Here is a 23,524-nt window from a genome sequence, read left to right as displayed (position 1 = left end):
CGAATTACAATTTTCCTCTGCAGTGTGATGGGTGTTTTCAGTTGATTTTGTTGTTATTTCTGCTGAAAATTGAGATGATTTTCTTTATATTACATGATATGAAACAACCCATCAGAAACACTTTTGTATTCAGCTTGAGAAAGTTGCACAGAACTTCTGCTTGGGGATTTAGAATGAATTTATAATGTGGAGTTTTGACCAGAGTTGAACAGAATCCTGCAGCATTTGCAGGGAGAGGGCTGGTGCTGCTTGGGCTCCTGATTTCTCTTACTTTAGCAACAGATTGCTCCTGCCAGAAAAATGCCTTGCTCTTGGAGTATGGTATCCCTGCAAGGTCTGAGTCATAAATACACAAATTAATTTGGTCAAGAGTTGGAAGAAGACAAAAATAACACGATGTCTAAGGCTGCTGGGTGTGTGGGCAGTGTTGGTCAGCAGTGGCACAGGTCAGGCTGGCCATGCAGCACCTGTGTGCTGGCTGTGCCAGTCAGGAGAGTGCCAGAATGCCACAGGGATCCACAGGGAAGCAATTCCCATTGTAACCACCTGTCCCCAGTGCTGCTCTGCCTGAATCACAGGGAGTATCCTGGCTGGCATCTCTTGTGGAGCTGCTGGGGCTGGAATCCCATTGGGAGCCCCCCATTTGATCAAAGCCAGCCATCAGCTCCCTGCTCCTCAGGATTACACGTCTGGGAGAGGAGCCTGCTCTGTAATTGCCTGGCTGTGACCCTATAAATACCCCATAATAGCCTGCTCTCCCCAGAACCTGGTAATTATGTCGGAAGGTACCGTATCATTGCCTGCCTGCTCCCCATGGCACATCCCGTTTTTAGATCTCCTGACACGGAAATCTGTCAGGCAGCCACCCTGTAATTTGCATTTTCCTGCTCTGCAGCTATTGTGGGATTGCCCACTTGCTTCCACTGTGTTCCATCAAGGGAATGCTCCCCAGGGCAGGAGGCTTGGGGCTGAGCCCTGGAATTGGAGTGTGTGGATTCCTCCACACTGGGAAGAGCACAGGCTTCAAGGAAAGAGCAGAGTGGGAGGTGCAGGCTGCTGTGGGGCTTCCCAAAGTCCAGTGAGGTTTATTGTTCTTTCTTTATTTTATTTTCTTTCTTTATTTTTTTTCGCCCCGCTGTAGATTTGATTGCAAGGACAGGAATGGAGAAGAGAGTTGTTAGAGTGAATGTAGGCACCAGCACTGCTCTGAATTCCAGAGCCAAAACATTCCCCAGGTTTGTGTTGGACACAGAAGCCATTCCCTGTTTCTGGGTGCTCGTTCATGTCAGTAATTCCTGGTAGGTTGTGTGTTGTTAATGGGGAATGGGATGTAAGAACTGGGATGTGCAAAAAAGGAGTCATTTTCTTGGGAAAGGTGGGCAAAGCTGTGTGCCAGATTTGATGGACACAGCCATCAAATGCCAGCCAGATGGCTGTCTAGGAGTTGATCAGGTGGCTGCGTTTGCCTTGAATCTCAGGTTGGTTTGAGTTGGAAAGGACCTTAAAGCTCACCCAGGACACCTTCCACCATCCCCAGTTGCTCCAAACCCAACCTTGGACCCTTCCAGGGATGAGACAGCCTCAGCTTCCCTGGGCAACCTGTGCCAATTCCTCACAGGAAAGAATTTATCCTGAAATTCCCTTCTAAACCTGCCCTCTGTCAGTTTGAAGCCATTCCTCTTGTCCTATCCCTCCAGCCCCTTGTAAATCATCTCTCTCCATCTTTCATCAGCTCCTTCAGGTGCTGGAAGGGGACAGGTCATCCCAAAGCTTCTCTTCTCCAGCCTCTGCAAACCCAGATCTCTCAGGCTCTGCAAACCCCAATCTCTGGGTTTCTCTGCAAACCCCAATCTCTGGGTTTCTCTGCAAACCCAGATCTCTCAGACTCTGCAAACCCAGATCTCTGGGTTTCTCTACAAACCCCAATCTCTGGGTTTCTCTGCAAACCCAGATCTCTGGGTTTCTCTGCAAACCCAGATCTCTCAGCCTGTCCTGAGAATTTTCCACATCGGTTTTGAGCTGGAGGTGGTTGGGTCTGGGCTGAAAGGGTGCCCTGCACTGCTCAGTTTGAAGCTTCACTGGAGCATCTTAAGATGATTTACAGGGGTAGGTGTGTGTTATCCTCACCTGATGTCTCTGAAGAAGGGGAACAGATTGGTTTAGCCAGGGTGACACAGGAGTTGATGGCAGTTGGATAAAGCCCAGGTTTTACTTGCTTTTAACTGCTCTCCCATGGCTGTTAGACCTCACTGTGCCTCTTCTCTGTTAAAAATGGGTTGTTTTTTTTCAATTAGGCTATTAAAGGGAATAGTCATACACAATATTTGGTGTATATATTATATAAATTCCTCAGCATCTGATGATGCCCTTTCAAAGCCCAAGTCTTGCAACTGTGGTTGCTACAGGAGCTTGTTTGTCCCAGGTTTGGTACCTGAGGAGTAAATCAGAGCATCCATCTCACAGATGGCTCTTGGGTCTGGGGGTGACTTCTAGCCCCCCAAAAAAGGCTCTGTTCCCCTGCACTCAGACCCTGGGACCTCCAACCCTGGCCTTCAGTTCTCTTATTTCATATAATTTTTGTCCTGGAGGCATTTGCCTATTCAGATCATCAGTCAACAATATGAAAACCATGGCAAATCTTGAGTGATTGCTTTTGAGTGAGAAAATGGAAAAAGAAAAAAGAAGGAAAAAAAAAAAAGACGACGCTATTTTAAGGCCACATTTTAAATCAAGATAATCTTTGGAAGCAGGATCCTGAGTAGCAATTGTCAGCTGGAGAGCTGAATGTCCAGGATATCCCAGCATGAAATTCAGATGCCTTTCTGGCAGCCTTTGCCTTGAAGTAGAAGATGAAGAATAAGTCTGGCAACCTTCAGGCTGAGCACTTGTAAACAACAGATGTTCATAACTGGAATCTTTTGGAAGAGAAGGGCAGGGAGCAGCATGGATGTCCATGCTTGTAATTCTCAAAATTTGCAGTCAACACTGAGCTGTGTCAGGGAAAATCAATTGTGGATTTGAATGAGCAGCTTGCAGAGAAGTTCAGCTTTAATTCTCCTGGAAGTAAAATGATTTCTGTAAAGCAGAGTTGATGCAGGTTGTGAGGGAGGAATTGACAAAAGCATTTGGGTCACGTGGGCTTCACTTACATTATTATTATTAATAATAATAAACATTGCCATAGGCTATTTTTGTGGTTCTTCTTGCTGAAACCGAGTCCTGCACACTTTATTCTGAGCCTGTCAAATAACCCCATTTGGAAGCTTTTTGTAAGCATTAAACATTCATTGATTCAGTAACCTCCCTGACTGCAGAGAGCCAGGGATACATGACCAGCAGAAATGGATGTAAAAACCTCAGGGAGGATTTCTGTGCTGCTTTTCATCATCTCAGTGATGCCGGCCTCACACCACGTTGCTGTGATTGTGGCCTCCCTTGCCAGAGCACACTGCAGAGGACAGAATTCAGGGAGGGTTGCAAGAGTATTTAGAGGAGCAGTGAAATCTCTGCTCTCACGCTTGGCCCGGCTCCAGCTCTGGGGGTTTGCAGAGCTGTCCTGGGATGCACCAGCTTTGGAAAAGCCTGTAGGACACATCCAGGGAAAATTGAGTATTTTGGGGAGATCAGGAGGTGGAACAGGAGACTTCAGGTGTTGTGTTAAACACTTAATTCACAGCAAGGATGGTCAGGGAGTTTTCTGTTGCCATGGACAGTGGGACATCCCTTGGAGAAGGACCCTTCATCGGGACAGGACCAGGAGTGATGGGTTCAAACTGAGAGGGGAATTTGGGTGAGGTATTGGGAAGGAATTCCTCCATATGAGGGTGGGGAGGGCCTGGCACAGGGTGCCCAGAGCAGCTGTGGCTGCCCCTTCATCCCTGGAAGTGTCCAAGGCCAGGTTGGACAGAGTCTATCTCTTCAGAAATATTTTCATTCTCATCTGACTCATTCCTTCACCTTGTGCTCCTTATGGAAGCACAGGGTTCCTATTCCTGGTTTGTGGGTGTGGCTTTAGGTTATTTTTTTAATTATTATTTGTTTTGTTACTGGTTATTTTTTATTTGAGTCTGTTTTGTAAGATGACTTCTCTCCTATTTCCTTGCAATGCCCAACTCAGTGTCGCTGGCGTCTGTCGCTCTCCCCTGCTCGCCTCGAAGCAGATCAATCTTGGATTGCCTGCAAGTCCCTTGTATGAATGAGTAATTTAATTAAGATACTTGAGACTCAATCTTCCCCTATGATCTTTTTGAGACCCAGCTGAAACCTTTGAAGTGGAAGTTGCACAGGACCCGATCAAGATAACACCCGAGAAACCGCAGGGCTTCATCGTTTGTGGTTCCCTAAAAATCTGTGCACAGCTTCCTTTTCCTGCTCCCAGCCAGTCCCCGTGGCTGTGATCTGCTGTAATTCAGGCTCACCTAAATAAACTCTCCACACTCACTATCACCACACCATGTTTAGACCAGGAGAAACAGTGCTTGAAATAAACCTGGATCTTGGCATCTTCTTCCTCTTCCTCCTCCTCCTCCTGCTCATGGGGGAGGTTTGAATCAAAAAGTTCTTGTCAGTGTGAGGGCACCAGCTCTGTGGGAAAGTTGATATTGACATCCTGAAGTTTTTGGGTTGATCTCATCAGTTTTACCTCTCCAGGGTGAAGGGGAACCCTCTCACTCTGCAGAAAGCGTGGGGATGGAGCTGGGGGTGGTTACACCCACCAGGCCCTGGTGATATTTCCCTTCCCTTTTCCATCCCTCCTCTGTGGTGACATGGAACTGGGAGCAGAGTGCCTTTGCCAGCTCCTTTGAGGTTGAAATGGTTAATGGGAGTCCCAGATTGCTCCCTGCCATCTGCTGTGGTGAGGATGAAGAGGTTCTGCTGTGAGCAGTTGTAGAGCTCCTGCTCCCTGTTGGGAAAACTGCACCCATGTCCCTCCCCAGGAGAAGCTGCAGCTCCAGAGGTGCTTTGAAAGTTAATGTGTGTGGAGTTTTAAAGGATGTTTGGGAGATTTGAACAACCCTTTCCTTTTCTGTTCCATTTCTGCCTTGAATATCAGCTTCTTGCTGATAGCAAATAATTAAGGAGAGGTTTTGCCTCCCTTCCTTGCCGTGAAAACGCTGGATCTGTACAAAACCAAGGGCCCATTCCAGCAAGGCACTGAAGGAGTTATTAAAACCAAGAGACGGCAAGAAATTAAAGGAATTTAAAATGACAATCTGGCTGTGCATGGCTTGAGCATCCTGAAGGTGACAGCCCCAGCCGTGCACTGGGAGCTGTGGGCTTTGGGGTGATTCTCCCTGCAGGATGGCCTTTCATGTGGAACCACACCGAGCGTGTCAACACCCATCTGGCGCCAGCAGCCTCCAGGGATTTCCCTCCCCAGCCTTTCCACAGGCTCCTGCTATCCCTGCTGCTTGCTGCCTTGGAATAGCCAGGGCTGCTGTGGCTGGGACAGCTGGGCTTTGACTCCCACTGAACTCCTGCAGCTCTCCTGCTTCCCTTCCCTTGGGGAATCAGGGCTCTCCTGCCTGCCAGCTCCTCCAGGCTGCTCCTGGTGCTGATGGAGCAGGAATGGGGCTCTGAGGGGTTTTGAGGCAGGATTTTGGTCAGCTGGTGGAGAGTCTGGGGATTTTTTTTGTTCCTATGTTTCGTTCCCAAACTCTTCATGGTGGCTGGGTAATTTTCACTTGTAGCTCTGCCAGCTTTGGAGGGCAGAGATGGAGTCAGTGGGTGAAGCAGTCTGGATCACAAGCTGCAGTCAGTCCTGAGCTTTCCAATTTTTTTTTTTTTAAGAAAAAAAAGAAAATCAAGATCAGCTGTTCTGAAACTCTTGATCTAAAATTATCCCTATTGCAGCACAAATCCAACTGCTGGTGTCATGAGAAGTGTAATGAAACTCTGCCCTGGGTCAGTTTTCCCATTTTCCCAATGTTTCTTGCAGCAGAGATTGCTGTCCTTTCAAGTGCAGAATATTCCCTTTTCAATGGAAATTAAACTGCATTTCTTTTAGGAGGAAAGAAATCTGATAGAGTCTTTTACAGGGCTTTGCACCACAGGTTTTACTCTTTTCTGGATAAATATTATTGTGCTGTGAATGACTGGTAAACAGAGCTGCAGAGAAGTAAATGCTGTCATTAATCTCCACCTGGATCTGCTGCTGGAGCACCCCAGCTTTCATCTGGGGTGAAATGCTGCTCTGAGAGACAACTTCTTAATTCCAGTAAATGAAATGCTGACCCAAATAAACTGAGGTTCCTCTCCTCTCCCCTGCTGCCCTTTGCACTGCTCATTTGCTGGGTGCTCCAGCTGGAAGAAGGTGGGGAAAGTTCAAAGATGAGAAAATCAAGCAGCTTTTAGGAGTGCTGCTCTCTGTGGCTGGGGACAGATAGAGAAGCCTTCACATAATGGGCTTTGCAGAGGAGACACAGCATTTTGTTTCCTATGCAGATGCTGTTTGGCTCACTGGGTGCTTGAAATCTTTTTTATTGTGGTTAAGACCCAAATGCTTGAGACAGGGCTGTGAAACCTTCTGTCAGACACTGGAGCCATCGCCCTCCCTCCCTCAGGCTATGATTTATGCACAAAATCCTGGATTCAAAGGGAAAAATTAAAGCCTGCACTTGGCACACTGCAGCTTGCATTTACAGGATCTGTTTGTTGGGGGATGAAAGCTCATGGCAACGTGGGGAAATAGAACTGAGGGTGTATTTTCTGTATTCTCCTCTGCTCCTCAGCATCCCACCCACCCCACGGCTTCATTTACGGCTCCAGAGTCGTGGTGGAATCCTGTCCAGTTGTTCCTCTTTTGTGTCCTTGCAGGAAGGATCAGAACGTGCTGTCACCAGTGAACTGCTGGAACCTGCTGCTCAACCAGGTGAAGAGGGAGAGCAGGGACCACACCACCCTCAGTGACATTTATCTCAACAACATCATCCCGCGCTTCGTCCAGGTCAGCGAGGACTCAGGACGCCTCTTCAAGAAGGTAACTGAGTGCTCCAGCACAGAACTTCACTTTGGTTCTTCTAAAATACCACTCCAGCTATCACTTGTGGTAGATCCATTTATTGGGGGTTTTTTTCCTCTTTGTGCTTGATTTGCCTTTGATTTTTTCAGCCATTTTCCCCGATGTGGCCAGTTGAGATTTGTTGGTCTAAATGAAGGCTGTGTTTTTTCTCCTCTTAGCCCGCTCCACAGTTTTGAATAGATGTTGAAAATTTAATTAAATAAGCAGAAACCTTCCAGTTCTTCAAGTCTGAACATTAGTCAAGGGCAACTTTTTAAAGACAGAATTTTATCTGCCATGGAGAAATTGTTGTTAAAAGGAAAATTAGGGAGAATTCCTGCTATGCTAGATAATAAAAGGATGTATTGTCCTTATCTGGGAAAAAGAGAAAATGCAGCTGAGGTCTCTTGTTTGCCTTGCCCCCTTGATTTCCACTTGGGAAGGAAGGTGGGACAGTGTGGGAGGGTTTTCCTATTAGGAATCTGTTCTTGCAGTTAAAGAAACATGATCTGGAGGCTTTGAAAGTGCTGTTCAGGGGTGATGCCTGGTCCCTGCAGAGATTTGCCAATGGCTGCAGCATCTGCTGCTTCACGTGCTGCAAGTCTTCACTTTGAAAAGCCATTTATTCCTCTTCCCCCTCTCCCACCCCCTGCAACCTGCCCTGAGCTTGGGGAGTTATTTCTACTCTTGCAAGGCCTGGAGAAGAGTGGGATTGTTCAGATATTTCTTATTTTCTGTCTGTTGCTTTTAGTGTAAAAAAAAACCCTGTAAAAAGCAGCTTGTTTAGGCTGTTGGAAAATGAGCAATGCTCAGTATTGTGAAGTTTCATGTCAAGGTGCACTCGAAGGAGCAGCATGTTGTGTGTGTTACCTGGAGAGCAGGTTCCCTGTTCCAGAGGGTTTTGTGGCCTTGATTTCTGTGGGAGTGGTGCCTTGGGAAGGCTGAGCTGGAACAGAGACTGGGCAGAGCTCAAGGATAAAGCAGGGATTTATTAAGAGGCCTCAATGGATCCACCTTGGGCAGCACAGCCCAAAATGGTCCCAAAATGCACAAGTGGCCACGGGGTCTGTCACTGTGATCAGCTCTGCTCCATTTGCATACTGGGGTTCATTGTCCCATTCCAGCTCCAGCCCATGCAGTCCCATCCTGATTGTTTTCCTCTCTCCAGCCCACGGTGTTTGTGCTCTTCGGCTGAGATTTGGATCATCTGTCCTTGGTCCCCAGCTGGAGAAGGAATTGTTTTGTCTCCCTGCTCTGTGAACAGAGCTCAGCATCCCATAATGTGAATCTCAGACCCACACACTAAAGCAGCTCAGAATGTGAAAAGTAGAAAAGCTAAACTTGAGCAGAACAAAATCTGTGCTGTTCCCCCTCTCCTGCCTGTCTCTTGAGTTTTTAATGGAGGATGAAAAATACATTCCACTTTTACATTCTGTTTCTCTTCTTCTTTTTTCTAAGTCATTGCCTGAGCAGAGGAGGAATCTTCTCCTTTTCAAGTAACGTCACACTGAGGCCTTTTTGACCTTTTAAAACTTCCTGGTAATTACATTATGGTTGATTAGATACTTACATGGGATTATTGAATGGCAGTTACTCTTCAATTCCTCTAATCCCTCCAAAGGAGGAATAATCTCCCTGTTGAATTTCAACAAGGGCTGTGCTGGAGCAAGGTGGCCTGGAAAATGCCTTGGCAAAGCATGACTTGGAAATGGATATTATCCCAGTTTGGCTGGAAATGGCAACTTTATCTTCAGCCCCTTATAAAGCAGGGCAAACCCATGTTTATAGTTCATTTTTGGCAGCTGGACTAGAATAAAAACAAATAAATAACCAATTAACAGCAAAATACCATCTCTGGTTTGTTTCTCACAGGCCAAGGGCAAACTCCACATTAATTTGTGCAAACAAAAGGCACTTGTTGCTAAATCCCAACTACTTCTTTGGCTGTTTGCCAGGAATACCAGCTTGGCTGAAGGCCAAATCAGGTGTTTGATTACAACTCCACTTGTGCTGGGTGGTTGAAACCAAAAATTGCATCCTCTGTTATCTGGTAGCAGCTGATAAATAGAGAAATTTGGCTGATGTGGACCTACTTGTGCTTTTTCACTTGAGTCTCTTCCCTTCCTGAGCTGCAAGAAGGTACAAAAGGTACTGCAGGCTAGAAAACAGATGAGGTGTGTGATTAAAATATTGCAAAGCAGCTTTGCAGTCCGTGGATGTAAAGAAATGTTACCCATTTATAACCCCCCCTCAGTGGCACATTTGTAAAACATCCCCAAAGCAGCACAGAGGATGGCAGAGTATCTCTGAACTTCAGGCAAATGGGGCCTTTTCCACCTTTTTTTGCCTTTTCCTGGGTTAAAAACAGGGACAAGCTGCTGGCAAAGCCAGGCTGCCTTGCTGTAGGTGTTGATGGGGAATCTACCAGCTTAAATTTGGGAGCTATTTAGGTTGAAATGTGGAGAGGATGGTGCCACAGAGATCTTCATCTACTGAGGGAAAAGCAGATCCTGAGGCAGAGAATCCTTTCCTTGGGCCGTTTTTCTCAAATCAGTGCTTTGTGTCGTGCTGGGATGGAGCAGGTGAGGTGGGGAGGACAGGCAGGGAAAAAAGGAAGTGCTTGAGGTCCTTTTTGTCACTGAGCTCTTGAGCTGCTGCATCTCTTGAGTGCAAGGAGAGCTTTTCAAAGGGCAGAGTGCAGCTGTGATCAGGGGCTGCAGGCAGCAGGGCTGGCTGGGTGAGATAAGGGAAAGGAAAGGAAAGGAAAGGAAAGGAAAGGAAAGGATAGGAAAGGAAAGGAAAGGAAAGAGAAGGAAAGGAAAGGAAAGGAAAGGAAAGGAAAGGAAAGGAAAGGAAAGGAAGGAAAGGAAAGGAAAGGAAAGGAAAGGAAAGGAAAGGAAAGGAAAGGAAAGGAAAGGAGAAAGGAAAGGAGAAAGGAAAGGAGAAAGGAAAGGAGAAAGGAAAGGAGAAAGGAAAGGAGAAAGGAAAGGAGAGGAGAAAAAGAAAAGGAAAAAGGTGTGGTTGTGGCCAGGTGGGGTTGGGCTCTGTCTCCAGGTACTGACAGAAGCAGAGCACACAGTCTCCAGCTGCACCAAGGGAAATTTAAATTTAGGTTGGATGTTGGGGAAAAGTTTTTTACAGAAAGGTGATAAAGTTCTGGAATGGCTGCCCAGGGAGGTGGTGCAGTCACCAGCCCTGGGTGTGTTTAACAAAGCCTGGATGTGGCACTGGGTGCCAGGGTTCAGTTGAGGTGTTGGGGCTGGGCTGGACTCGATGATCTTTCAGGTCTCTTCCAACCTGGTGGTTCTGTGATTGAAACGTGTCCCTGTGGCAGCGAGGAGAGGAAAGCAGAGAGAGCTGGAGCAGCAGAGAGCTGAGGTGAGGACAGCAGCTCCTTCTGCACCCAGAGCATCACCAGCAGTGGTGGCAGCGTGGGGTTTGTCTCTTCAGGCTGGGGTGGAGAATGCTCAGGGTGGGATTCTCGCGTGGTCACTCTTGGACCCTCGGACTCTGCAAAGGGCTGCTGGTGGAGCAGGGGTGGGTTTGTGTCACTTTGAAATCAGTGAATTCCAGCAGCCAGTGGGGCTGCCTGCACTGCACACAGGCCTTCAGAGGGTTTGTGGTGGCACTTTTTGTGTTCCCAGCACCCTGGGAATCCTGGCTGTGCCTCACAGTGTGCGTGTGCTGGGACGAGGAGCTACAGGTCCTGTCACACACCCCACCCCACCCCAGGGCTGTGTGAGGGATGGAGGGATGGATGATGGATGGATGATGGATGGATGGATGGATGGATGGATGGATGGATGGAGGATGGATGGATGGATGGATGGATGATGGATGGATGGATGATGGATGGAGGGATGGATGGATGATGGATGGATGGATGATGGATGGAGGGATGGATGGATGATGGATGGATGGATGGATGGCGGATGGATGGATGATGGATGGATGGATGATGGATGGATGGATGGATGGATGATGGATGGATGGATGATGGATGGAGGGATGGATGGATGATGGATGGATGGATGGATGATGGATGGATGATGGATGGATGATGGATGGATGGATGGATGATGGATGGAGGGATGGATGGATGATGGATGGATGGATGGATGGATGATGGATGGATGGATGGATGATGGATGGATGGATGGATGATGGATGGATGGATGAGGGAGGGAGGGAAGGAGGGAGGGATGAGGGATGGATGGATGCATGGATGGGGGATGGATGGATGCATGGATGGATGCATGGATGGATGCATGGATGGATGCATGGATAGGTGCCTGCCAGCCACTTCACAGCTGTCTGTGCTGATAAGAGCAGCTGTGCTTTTTGCCAGAGCCAGCCCTGGCGTGCTGCTGGATGAACATTGTGTGTCAGCCCCTTTTCCCTGCCTCTGGGCTTTGTTTACTTCCCCGGGTCCCTTTTCCTGCAGAGCCTTGCCATGTCTGAGCTGTGTGCCCCAAATGTGGGTTTGGATTGGAAGCTGTCAGCTGAGGTGCAGGAATTCTTGGAGCACTGTACTTTTCCATGCCCTTGTTTTGGTTTCTCCTGAGGAAACACTTTTAGGTGTTGCTGGGTGATGCTGCTGCTCAGGGTCTGGCTGCTCTGCCAGTCCTGAAGATGAATCCTGGTGCTGTCAGTGGGAATCTGGGATTTGTCTGCCCCCAGGGATGGTGTCAGTGCAATTCTGTGGAAGATAAATGGTGAAATAACCACATTTCCAGCAAATAAAACTGTAGGGGGGGTGAATTGTCCTAGTGACAAATAGTTCCACCTTGGGGAGGAGGTGATGCTTTCTTTTTTGAGCAGAGTTAATGATTTAGGCTGGCTTTGGTACAGGGCTGGAGTTCCAAGCCCTGGTGCCACCAGCGTTGCTATTCTGGTCACCTCTCCCTCTCCTGGAAAATCATCCTGCTTTGATGTCTGCTCCTTTTCATTCCTTCATCTCCCTTTGATTTCTCCTGCTCATCCTCCTTCAGCACAGCCCATTTATTTATTTATTTCTATATCTAGGTATGTTTTTATATTTATATATCTGTATTTTTTTTCCAAGCAAAATACTCTTCTATTTGAGCTGATTCCTGCTTAGATTTCCCCTTTTCCCTCTATCCCCCTATCACCCTCTCTGTTTTTATATTTATATATGTATTTATTTCCATACAAAATATTCTTCTATTTGAGCTGATTCCTGCTTTGATTTCCCTTTTTCCCTCTATCCCCCTGTCACCCTCTCTATTTAATGTGACCCTTCATTTCTCTGCATGGAACAACCTTCCTGTCTCTTGCATGGTTATCAGGTTTTCTTGCCTCCAGACGTATCTTTTGAGTGGGATCCTTTGGGATTATTTATACATGTATAGACCTTGGAGCAGCAGTCTCTTTAATTTGGTCTCTTTAATCACTCTTTCTGTGTTGTCTCTTTGAAATTTTCCTAGAAGCAGCCCGATAATCTTGTACAAATTGAAGGAAAAAAAAAAAAAAAAAAGAGAAAATTACCTTTTTTAAAGAACGGACTGTGGCTTCTCCCTTTGAGCAGTGTCTGAACAAATGGATTATTTGTCAGATTTTTACACATGGATATTGTGAAGTGGCTGGCAAATGTTAATGGGCAGAAAAGCAGATTTATTCTATGGGCAGAGAGGCCTCAGGACAGGCTGTGCCTCCAAGCTGAGCCAGGTACCCGCTCAGCATCTGCCTGCCCTGCTGGGTTTCAAACACATTTTCTGCTCTGATTTTAGCTGGGAGATTCCCTGGGCTGCTGGAGCAGGGACCTTTCCCTGCCGTATCCACTTACCTGAGGATATTTATGGGGAGAAAACCCTGTTTGCAATCAAGAAAACCAACCTGAGGATTTGAAATTCTCCTCCTGTTTAGCACCTTTGATGGTGGGGAAAACCCCCAGTTTATCTCCTGGTACACTGCAGGGTGTTTGATGTGAAATGGAAAATCCACAATGAGTTGGTTAAAAGCCTTGCAGTAATCAAGGAAAAGGAATTATTAATTCTCTGAAGGGGTCTGTCATGACCTACTTTACAGCTGTACTGTGCTCCTGCTGCTCTGGTACCAGAAAAATGACAAATATTAAAGCACCCCACACATGGAAAAGCCACCACATGACACAAGTGTAATGGTTAAAAAGCTGGGCATTTGTAAAAATATGTTTCCATCACAGTATAAATTTGTAAATATGCAAATAGCATGAGTAAAACTCTCATGAGGTGCAGAGTTGGCACCTCTGTGCTACATCCCTGCTCCCCTCCTGGCATCCTTACCCTCACTCAAAAAACATGGCAATATTTAATGTTTATTCTCCACCTCGGCATGTTTAATTATTACTGTTAAAAAGATGCAGAGACCTGATATTGTTCCTGAGCAGTTCCAGAATCAGCAGATTTGGGCTCCAGCTGTCACCCTCTGACATAATTTGAGGCAGAAAATGAGATAAAAATCTCTTATCTTGCTGTGTTACACATTCACCCTCCCGTGGCTCCAGCCCTTGCTGGCTGTTGTTTGGTTTGTGGGGAAAGCACCTCAGGAAATGTTGATTTTGAAGCCATCCCACCTTTCTGTCAGGCTTGGGAGGACCTTGCTGGGCCTGGAGATCCGGGGCAGAAAATGTTGACAGCATTCCTGAGCTCTCCTCTTTATTATCCCCCCAAATATTTGGAAGCTGAAGTCGTTAATGTTGGGTGGAATGCGGAACAGCCCCGCAGTAGATCCCAAAAACATCTTGATTAAATTAGAGGGGAGGTGGAGGGGAGGAGGGCTGGAACAAAGAGGCTGTTGAGGAGCTGGCACGGCCCGTGCTGGGAATTTATGTTCCAGCCAGGGGTGGCAGAACCTCCAGCCCTGCACATGGTGCAGATACACCCTGGAGTAACAAAGGAGTGTGTGTGTGCTCACAGCAGCCTCCTGGGCTGGGGAAAACCTGCATGCCCAGCCTGGCATCCCTGCCACATCCTGCTGGGCTGCCCTGGGTGCTGCTGCTGCTTTCCTGGGGTGCAGAGGAAGGGAAGGGGTGCTCATCACCTCCCTGGCTTGGAGGGAAGGGAAGGGAAGGGAAGGGAAGGGAAGGGAAGGGAAGGGAAGGGAAGGGAAGGGAAGGGAAGGGAAGGGAAGGGAAGGGAAGGGAAGGGAAGGGAAGGGAAGGGAAGGGAAGGGAAGGGAAGGGAAGGGAAGGGAAGGGAAGGGAAGGGGTATTCATCACCTCCTGGTTTGGAGGGAAGGGAAATCCTCCTCCTCCTCCTCCTCATCCAGAGGAGGCAGCAAGGCTGGTGATGGGCTTGGAACACAAACCCTGTGAGGAACGACTGAAGGAGCTGGGGTTGGAGAAAAGGAGACTCAGGGGTGAGCTCAGCTCTCTCCACAGCTCCTGGAAGGTGCCTGTGCTCAGCTGGGCTTGGGCTCTGTCTGCAGGAACTGACAGAACCAGAGCACACAGTGTCCAGCTGTGCCAAGGGAAATTTAGGTTGGATATTAGGAAAAGGTTTTTTACTGAAAGAGTGATGAAGTGTGGAAAATGAATTTGTAGAGAATTAGGCATTTACAGCACGGTGTGGCAAAAGCTGATAGGCCAAGAAACGCTTACAATGTGTTGTAATCAGGAAATAGTTAACTTCTGATTGTGATGGTGTGAATTATAACACCTGCATTGTCTCACCCTTCTCGTGAGACTGAAAATGGAATAAAAGTTTTTAAAACACCTCTCAGTTGCCCCATCTCTGGGTCAGGAAAGGGCTTAATCCAGCAATAAAGTTCTGGAATGGCTGCCTGGGGAGGTGGTGCAGTCACCAGCCCTGGGTGTGTTTAACAAAGCCTGGATGTGGCACTGGGTGCCAGGGTTCAGTTGAGGTGTTGGGGCTGGGTTTGACTCGATCTTTCAGGTCTCCCCAGCCTGGTGGTTCTGTGGAAGGTCTGTTTGTGACCCCTCACTGCCCAGCACAGGTGAGGAGCTGCCCCACTCCTGCATCCTCAGGTGTGCAGGGAGTTCCTGTACCATGTCCCAGGGATGCTCTTCCAGGCAGATCATCTCCCAGCTCTGCAGGAGAAGGGTTTAACCTGGTCAGATAAGGAGGACACCCTGTTTGGGGGACACCCCCACCCCACACACACACCCAGCTCATTAGTGGAGCCAATTAATTAAGATTTTGTTGCACAAGCACTTCCTCACATTAAGGGAGGTACAGATAGATTTGGTTGCAGGGACAGCCAGGAGTAGATCACAGTAAAGCTGGTCAGAATATCTTTTATTGCCTGTTTGCAAAATGAATTGTTCTGCCTCTGCAAAACACAAATAATAATAGAATAATAGAGAAAGTACATAAATAGAGAAAATACAGAACAATACAGAATTGGCTGCTGCAATAGCAGTTGATATCGAGACATTCACAACTGCCAGGACCTCGTTGTCTTTCCTTGGCATGGATTTTATTCATAATTCCGAGTCACTTTCTGGCATGATGCTGGAATCTCTCGTGCCTGTATGGCAGTGGGGTCAGCAGCCTTTAATCTGCACTCTGTGGAAATTCAGGGAAATTCTCTTTGTGCATCACCTCCACCTCCCTCCACTGCATTCGAGCAACAACATCTTCCTGACATCCAATCCATTTTCCTCTGACTTTCCCAAGCAAACCCTTCTGCTTCCTCCAATGTATTTTCATTTATCAGGGTCAGCCAGCTCAGCTTTTTTTTTTTTCTCCTAGACTTTTTTTTTCTGTGGAATCAGTGCAGGGAACAGTTTTACATTAACAGTGCTCATTGCACAGCTCTTGTTCTGATGTCCCCTGTGATCTGTCTTACCTTCATCCTAATGGAAGGGTTTTTTCCAGCCCAGCAATCCAGCAGCTCCTTTCTTGAGAGCTCATTTGGAAGCACAGAGAGTTTTGTGTTTTGACAACGTGGCATCATCTTTACCCCTTCAACCCCAATCTGCATTAAAACATTCATTTTAATCTGTCGTATAATTGACGCTTCAGCAATTTGTGCAGCAAATGAGCAAATTTTCAGTGTGAGAAATGAGCAAAGTGAGCTGGAAAGAGCAGGGGTGAGAGGCAGATGATGGGGCCAGGCAGTTGCAGCAGCATTGGAGAGAAGTTCAGTGCTCAGGGCATGGCAGGCAGTCCCTTCCACTGATCACCTGCACGGGGAGGAAAAGGCAGCCAGAGTGTACAAGTCCTCGTTTCCCAGCCCATGCAGCCAAAGGAGGAGTCTGAATGTGTAGGATCAGCTTCTCAAGGTTGTTTATTTTCCCTTCTCTAGAACATTCTCTCTCTGCCCTGCTGAGCTCTGTCCAGCAGCTCGGCCATGGCATTCTGTCTGCCCTCAGGGCAGTGCTCACATTTTATACCAAAAACTCCGTGTGCTGTGGTTACAATAACGTGCCAATGTCTGTCATTGATGTTGGACAGTGTGTCTGTGCCTGAAACCAACAGAAAAGTGTCACCAGCACAGCAAGACATGGAGGGCAAGGAGAAGAAGAAGGGGGTCAGGACATGCCCAAATCCCTCCATCTTGTCCCCTGAACCCCATTGTAAAAAGCCCCAAAATTCCACTTTTTCACCCTGTGTTAATTCAACTACCACACTGCTCAAACCCTCGTGGCTTGTAATTCCTCACACAGAGTTGGCAGTTTTATCCACGAAGCCACAGGTGTTTTTGACTTCGTGCCAGGGTCTGTGAGCCCCCTGCCAGGGTCTGGAGCCAGCCAGGGCAGCCAGAGGGATGTGCTGGACTCCGACACCAAAGCACCCCAGCGACCCAGATCAGTGCAGGGCTGGGCAGCAGCCTCAGCTCCTTCTGCTCCCAGAGCTGCAATCCCACGGGTTTGTTCTGCCAGCTCCCCTGGAGGGTGGCAATCACCAGCTCTGTGCTTTTCTCTGAATCACACACTCCTCTGTGTCTGGTGCTCTTTTTTCCTGTAGCCCCTGGGCAGCAGGGTGAGGAAGATGGGATTGGAACATGTGGAAAATCCAAAGGATTGGGTGTTGGATACCTGTGAATCCCATTGTGCTGCCAGCAGAACAAATCCAGGCTGGTCTGAACCATGACACCCCAAAATAATTTTTTAAAAGTCTCTAATAAAGCAATTTTTTATTCTCAGAAACTCCAAGCGCTGCTGAACGGGACAGTATGGAGCAAAGAATAATTTAAATTTCAATCAGATAATCTTTCTCTTCTGGCTTTTCAATTTATCTGTGTGTTGTTTGGTTTTTTCCTCATGGCTTAGCACTATCTCAACTTCCTGGGCAGAAATGTTGGTTTAAGTGTGGGTTTGGCTGCAGTGCCTCTTTATCTGTTTCTTCTCCTGAATGCTGTAGGCATAAATAATCTTGGATTTATCAAATTTGCTTGCCCCAGTAGATATTAAACACTTGTAACACGAGGCTTCGAGCATGCAAATGCTGCCTTAGTGGGCAGTGAATGAGTAAAATCTATAAATTGAATTGAGTTATTCTTGTTACGTGGTGGTTTCCTTATCCTGCTTTTCTTCAGCTTCCACACCAAGCTGTCCTGCATCCACAGTCTTCCTTGATCCCATGAAAATGGGAAAATTCCGTATTTTCAGGCTTGAAAATTGAAAATCTCACGTTCTCTGGAAATTTCCCTCTGTGTTCCATCAAGCTTTTCTTCTTTTTCTTTTTCTTTTTCTTTTTCTTTTTCTTTTTCTTTTTCTTTTTCTTTTTCTTTTTCTTTTTCTTTTTCTTTTTCTTTTTCTTTTCTTTTTCTTTTTCTTTTTCTTTTTTTCTTTTTCTTTCTTTTCCTTTTTTCCCTTTTTTCCCCTTTTTTCTTTTTTATTTATTTTTTTATTTTTCTGACTTTTTTCCCTTTTTCCCCTTTCCCCCCTTTTTTTTTCCTTTTTTTCTTTTCTTTTTAATTTTTTTCCCTGACTTTTTCCCCTTTTTTTCCTTTTTTTCCTTTTTTCCCTTTCCCCCCTTTTTCTCTTTTTTTTATTTTCTTTTTTATTTTTTCCTGACTTTTTTCCCTTTTTTCCTCTTTTTTTTTTTCCTTTTCTTTTTTATTTTTCTCTTCCTCACTGTGCCCATCTGAGATTTCAGTTTATTAACACTCCTGCTGCAGGGTGACACTGCGTGCCCCTGGGCTGGGCACTGATTGGATTTACCAGTGGTGCTTAATTGGGCCTAAATTATTTGTGGATGCCCCGTGCTCACTTCCTCTGCAGCGTCTTCCTCAATTAACTTTCATTTCTCTGTTCTGTTGCAGAGCAAGGAAGTGGGACTGCAGCTCCAGGAGGACTTGATGAAGGTTTTGAATGAACTCTACACGGTAAATCAAACTCATTTCTTGGCATCTCCTCAGGCAGAAAGGAGAAGTGTTTGATTTCTCCCAGCCAAGCTGAGAAAAGGCTGCAATCCCTGCTCTAAAGCTCCATAAATCCCATTTTTTTTCCCTCTGTCCTCGTGTTGTTTCAGCTCTCTTAAGTGTTGTCTCCTCACAGATCTCAGCATTTGTTGCTTTGCTGCAGTGATGGCTTAAAAAAGAGCCAGAGATAGGAGAATTATTTCCAAATATGCCAAAAATTTTCGGGTTTGTGTGGTGTGAGCCTTCAGAGGCACCCACTGAGCTTATTTGTCCCTCAGCTCTCAGCAGAACAGCTCCTTTTAGAGGGAGAATTTCCCTTTTAGAGGGAGATTTTCCCTTTTAGAGGGAGAATTTCCCTTTTAGAGGGAGATTTTCCCATCTGTGCTTTTTGCTTCTCACTAAATCCACTGGAGACACCAAAGAGGAGGAGGAGGAGGAGGAGGAGGAGGAGGGATGTGTCCCCAGGGGCTCATGTGCTGCGTGGGGATTTTTCTTCTCCTCACAAAGATGAATGGCAAAACCTCTTGCTGGATGAAAATTTTGCTGTTACTGAGCAAGTTCTCTCTTCTTTAAAAGCAGAACTCAGTGTTCAGTGGCTCAAAATGCCTTTTATTTTTTCCTTCCTTAGTGATTTCTTGGGTCATGACACTGAGATTTGTATTTTCTGGCCTTCCTCCTTCCAAAAGGTGACCCAGGGTTGTTTCTCAGGCCGTGGCATGTTGACCCTGTGGTGAAATTGGGGGTAAAAATCAGTTCTACAGAGTTTCAAGGGGTTCCCTGAAATTTCCTGTATCAGTAAAATGTATAGAGGGAATTGTTTCATTACAACTTGTTACAATTAGAGCCTCAAAGCCAAATACTCAGGCAAATCAGCACTCCAGAAATTGTTTTCTCTTTGAGGGCACAATTGGCTCAATTTTTGAGTCCTGTCATGGATGGGATCCTAAGGAAGGACATGGATTTGCTTCTAGAAACAGATTTTTGGAACAATTTCTGATCCAAGTTCAGCTGGCTCTGGAGTGGAGTTTCATGGACTGGGGATCATTTCTGGGTGCCAGGCTCTGACAGGTCATTTTTGGAGCCAAAGAGTGAATTCTGCTAATTTCTCTACCCCTGGAAGGAAGAGTTTCCAGAATTTGCTAAACAAAGTGATGCAAGGCATTGATATTTGTAATGGCAATGCTGGGAGTTTGAAATCTATTTATTCATTCCTCCTGCTGCAGAGCTCTAAATTGTCCCTTCACCAGAAAAGCTTTTCCTTTGCAAAAATCCACTTCTGATGGTGCTAAAAGATGCTTTATTTTGCTGGAATTAAAGCCACCCCACCAGTGATTAAATTTAGAGGCACTTTTAGAAAGAATTCCACCTCTTTTTTCTGCTGGATGTGGCACTCAGGGCTCTGGTGACAAAGTGGGGATCAACCAAAGGTTGGATGATCCTGGAGGTCTTTCCCAACCTCAATGATTCCCTAATTCCATATCCAGAGGATTGGCAGCATCCCTGCTTTTAGGCAAAATGGTGAAATCTTTACTTTCTCTGCACAAATAAAACCCAGAGTGTTGTCCCAGCCTGTAATTTTTTTTTGTCCTGTGCCATCTTGCCCTCAGCAGTCACCAGTGTCCCCACGCCAGAGCCTGTGGCTGCCAGCGTGGCACAAAACCATTAAAAACCCATTAAAACTGGGATTTCTCCCTCTGCTTTTGCTCTCTGCCAGCTCAGCTCTGAGCAAGAGAGGAGAGGCAACTCCTTTGCATCTATTATTATAATTATAAAGGCCTGCTTTATAGTCTGAGCATCTGCAGGGGCTGGGAGTGCGGGTGTGTGAATTATTCAGGATGTTCTTTAGCACTGGCTGCAGTCACATTCCCTTTCATGTTTAAATCCAGAGTCTCTTTGAATCTGGGACCTCTGCTGATCCCTGCAGAGGGGGAGCACGCAGCCCACTTAGGTAAAATTGTGTTATGTTCTGCTGCAAAATAGCTGTAAACGGGTTTTCATCTGAAATAAATCAAATTATTCACAAGTGGAGCCTTTATTGCTGCTGGAATGGTTGACTTCATGCAATTGTGCTTTGCTTTTTTTTTTTTTTGCCCCCTGTGAGTGTTGTATCTTGTTTGTTTTGGTGAGGGATTCAAATTGCTTTGCACTTATGGATAAGAAACTGGTTTAGATCTCATGTCCTTTGGTTCTATTTGCTTAACACAAATCTAGACATTAACAGCACGTGAAACAAATGGGATTTTTGTGACTGGGGGGGGGGGGAGGACATTTATCTATATTTACTAATAAAAATGTGCTATAATAGAAGTTGTCCATACAGCACAGGGTCCAGATCTCCCTAAAGCCAAGAACCACACTTGTTTATGAATTAATTTCTTGATTCTATTTATAACTTTATAATTTATTTATAATTTTATTTTATTATATAATTTTTTAAAATTACATAAGATACCCAGAAGTACTCCTATGTCCCAAATTTGATTTGAACAAATGGCACCTGAGTGGCTCTTGCAGCCACTGTGCTGAGACTGGATTTCCATGCTGTGCTGAGACTGGATTTCCATGCTGTGCTGAGACTGGATTTCCATGCTGTGCTGTTCCAAGCTCTGATTCACCCAGATGAAAGGCTGCTAGGGCTCCCTTCAGAAACCTTACCTGCTGATGAAAAGCTCTCATTTTCCTGCCATACCGTTTCCTTTGAACACTCAAGGAGGCTGGATTAGTCTGCAGCCTGTTTTTTTTTTTTTTTTGGTTTTGTGCCTCCTTTACTGCCTTGTGCAAGAAGGCACACGCCAAAGTCAAGCCAAGCAGCAGCTGCAGAATCACCCACTTTGGTTTCAGACCCATTTTGAGAGCCACACTCGCTCAGGCACCTCCTGCCCTGCTTTCCTGACGTGGCAAATTCCCCTGAGTGCTTCTTTCTTCTGGTTCAGGTATTCCAGACCAACAGCTGGGCGCTGAGTGTTGGATTTTGTTGTCTGCAGGTGATGAAAACCTACCACATGTACAACGCCGACAGCATCAGTGCCCAGAGCAAGCTGAAGGAGGCAGAGAAGCAGGAGGAGAAGCAGATTGGGAAGTCAGTGAAGCAGGAGGACAAGCAGACCCCGCGCTCCCCCGACTCCACCTCCAACGTCAAGTTTGAGGAGAAACACGTCCGGAGGAGCTCTGTCAAAAAAATCGAGAAGATGAAGGAGAAGGTACTGGCAGGGTGCACAGGAGCCACTGATTCCCTCCTCAGAGCCAAATCTCACTCTGTGTGCAGGTTTTAGTAGCAGCCAGCTGAAGGGAAGGCAAACCCAGCAGCAGTTTCCTCTGGGACAGGCAGGTGCAGTTTGTGTTATCCCAGGGAGTGGGATGTGCAGGAAAATGGGATGTGCACAAAAATGGGATATGGAGAAAAAATGGAATATGTACAAAAGTGGGATATGTACAAAAATGGAATATGCACAAAAATGGGATATGTACAAAAATGGGATATGTACAAAAATGGGATATGCACAAAAATGGGATCTGCACAAAAACGGGATCTGCACAAAAATGGGATATGTACAGAAAGGGGACATGCACAAAAATGGGATGTGTACGGCCCAAAAAGCTGAAAGCAGGTTAGAGTGGGAAAGCAGCGGTTGCTTGCTGGAATTCATGGTTCACGTGGTTATTTTTGTTGTCCAGAGCACAAGGCCTGTGCTCCAGGGAGCCCAGCAACCCCAAACTGGCTTTGAGGGCAGAGCCAGTGGCCTCACTGGTGACTCCAGCAGTTCAGCTCTAAGGTTCAAGCCCATGGAAGGGAAGGAGTTATTTTTGGATGGATTTAGGCTCTGGAAGGACCAAGTTCAGGCTTTGGAAGAGATGGGGTGTCTGTAGCAGCCCTCAGACCCTCATGGACTTCTCTGGTGGTGCTGGAGCTGGGCCATAACCTCCTAAACCCCCTTGTCCCTTCATTCCTCCTTTAATCTTTCCCATCCCACAGCCTCAAGACTTTCAATCCAGTGTAGCAATGCTCAAACACATCTAAATAATTCCATCTGCATTTCAAGTCCTGGAGTCCTGGAATTCAAAGGGGCAAAATCTGTGTGAGCAGAGTAAGATTTGTTCAGTGTTCTCTGGTGTTACCCAGAGTGCTGCTCACCTCTTTTAATGCTATATTCTGGGTTTTGTTGTCTTTCAGCGCCAAGCAAAGTACACAGAAAACAGACTGAAGGCAATTAAGGCAAGGAATGAGTATCTGCTGGCCCTGGAAGCCACCAATGCCTCGGTGTTCAAGTACTACATCCATGACCTGTCTGATCTCATTGATGTAAGTGCTGCTGCTGGGGCCAGGAGCCTCCCACGCCCCTCTCCTCCCTCCCTCTGCACAGCTGGAAACCTCTGCACAGCTGGAAACCTCTGCACAGCTGGGCTGGGCACCTTAGGGGTGGCAGTGGCCTGATAATTGGTCCTGAAGCTGTCACAAGAGCTTTTTCTCAGGTGGCCACCTCTGTTACAGACAAACTTTTCTCTCACTGGGAGGGAAAAGGAGGAGCTGCTTAGTTCAAGTGAAACCCAGCTTCAGTGTCACACTGCTGCCTGACATTTTCATTGCACTATTTTAGGCAAACCCACAAGATTTTAACTCAGCAGCGTGTTTGAAAAAAAGATTTTTAACTGCAGAAACAGTAGAAGGAATTTGGTAGGAGAGAGGGAGTTCAGAGGTGTTTCCTAAAGCTGCTTTTAACTGGTTTTGGAAAAGTCATTGAATTATGGAATATTCTGAGTTGGATCCCACAGGGATCATCCAGTCCAGCTCCTGGCCCTGCTCAGCCACCCCAAAAGCCCACCCTGTGCCTGAGGGTGCTGTCCAAGCACTCCTGGAGCTCTGGAAGGTTTGGAGCAGTGCCCATGCCCTGGGCAGCCTGGGCAGTGCCCAGCACCCTCTGGGGGAAGAACCTTTCCCTGATCTCCATCCCAAACCTCCCTGACACAGCTCCAGCCCTTCCCTCAGATCCTTTCCCTGCCCACCAGGAGATATTTCAATCTCCCCACCATTCAGGGGACAACAATTCTGCTTTTGGTAAAACACACCGCAAAAAAAAAAAAAACAAAAAACCCCAAAATTCTGATTTTTGAAAACTCAGCAAAGCCAGTCTGGAACTCTGAGGTTATTGCCAAGGATGGAGCCACCCCTGCAGCTGGACAGGCTGAGTGTGGGGC

The 23,524-nt window shown here is 46.6% G+C and overlaps 1 protein-coding gene across 5 annotated transcripts in view; it reads left to right on the top strand.

Annotated features, from left to right (window-relative positions):
- The window catches only part of SRGAP2 (SLIT-ROBO Rho GTPase activating protein 2), a 100,261-nt gene that overhangs the window by 34,752 nt on the left and 41,985 nt on the right, over positions 1 to 23,524 (top strand). For all 5 annotated transcript variants that reach the window (XM_053997950.1, XM_053997951.1, XM_053997949.1 and 2 more), the window contains 4 exons: positions 6,817 to 6,979; positions 18,233 to 18,295; positions 21,316 to 21,531; positions 22,503 to 22,631. In XM_053997950.1, coding sequence (XP_053853925.1) covers positions 6,817 to 6,979; positions 18,233 to 18,295; positions 21,316 to 21,531; positions 22,503 to 22,631 — 571 coding nt within the window. The remainder of the gene's footprint in view (positions 1 to 6,816; positions 6,980 to 18,232; positions 18,296 to 21,315; positions 21,532 to 22,502; positions 22,632 to 23,524) is intronic.

This window comes from Vidua macroura, chromosome 24, assembly GCF_024509145.1.
Source record: "Vidua macroura isolate BioBank_ID:100142 chromosome 24, ASM2450914v1, whole genome shotgun sequence".
NCBI classification, from domain to species: Eukaryota; Metazoa; Chordata; class Aves; order Passeriformes; family Viduidae; genus Vidua; species Vidua macroura.
The sequence above is the reverse complement of the archived record's forward strand: the minus strand, read 5'-3'. Positions and strand labels throughout refer to the sequence as shown.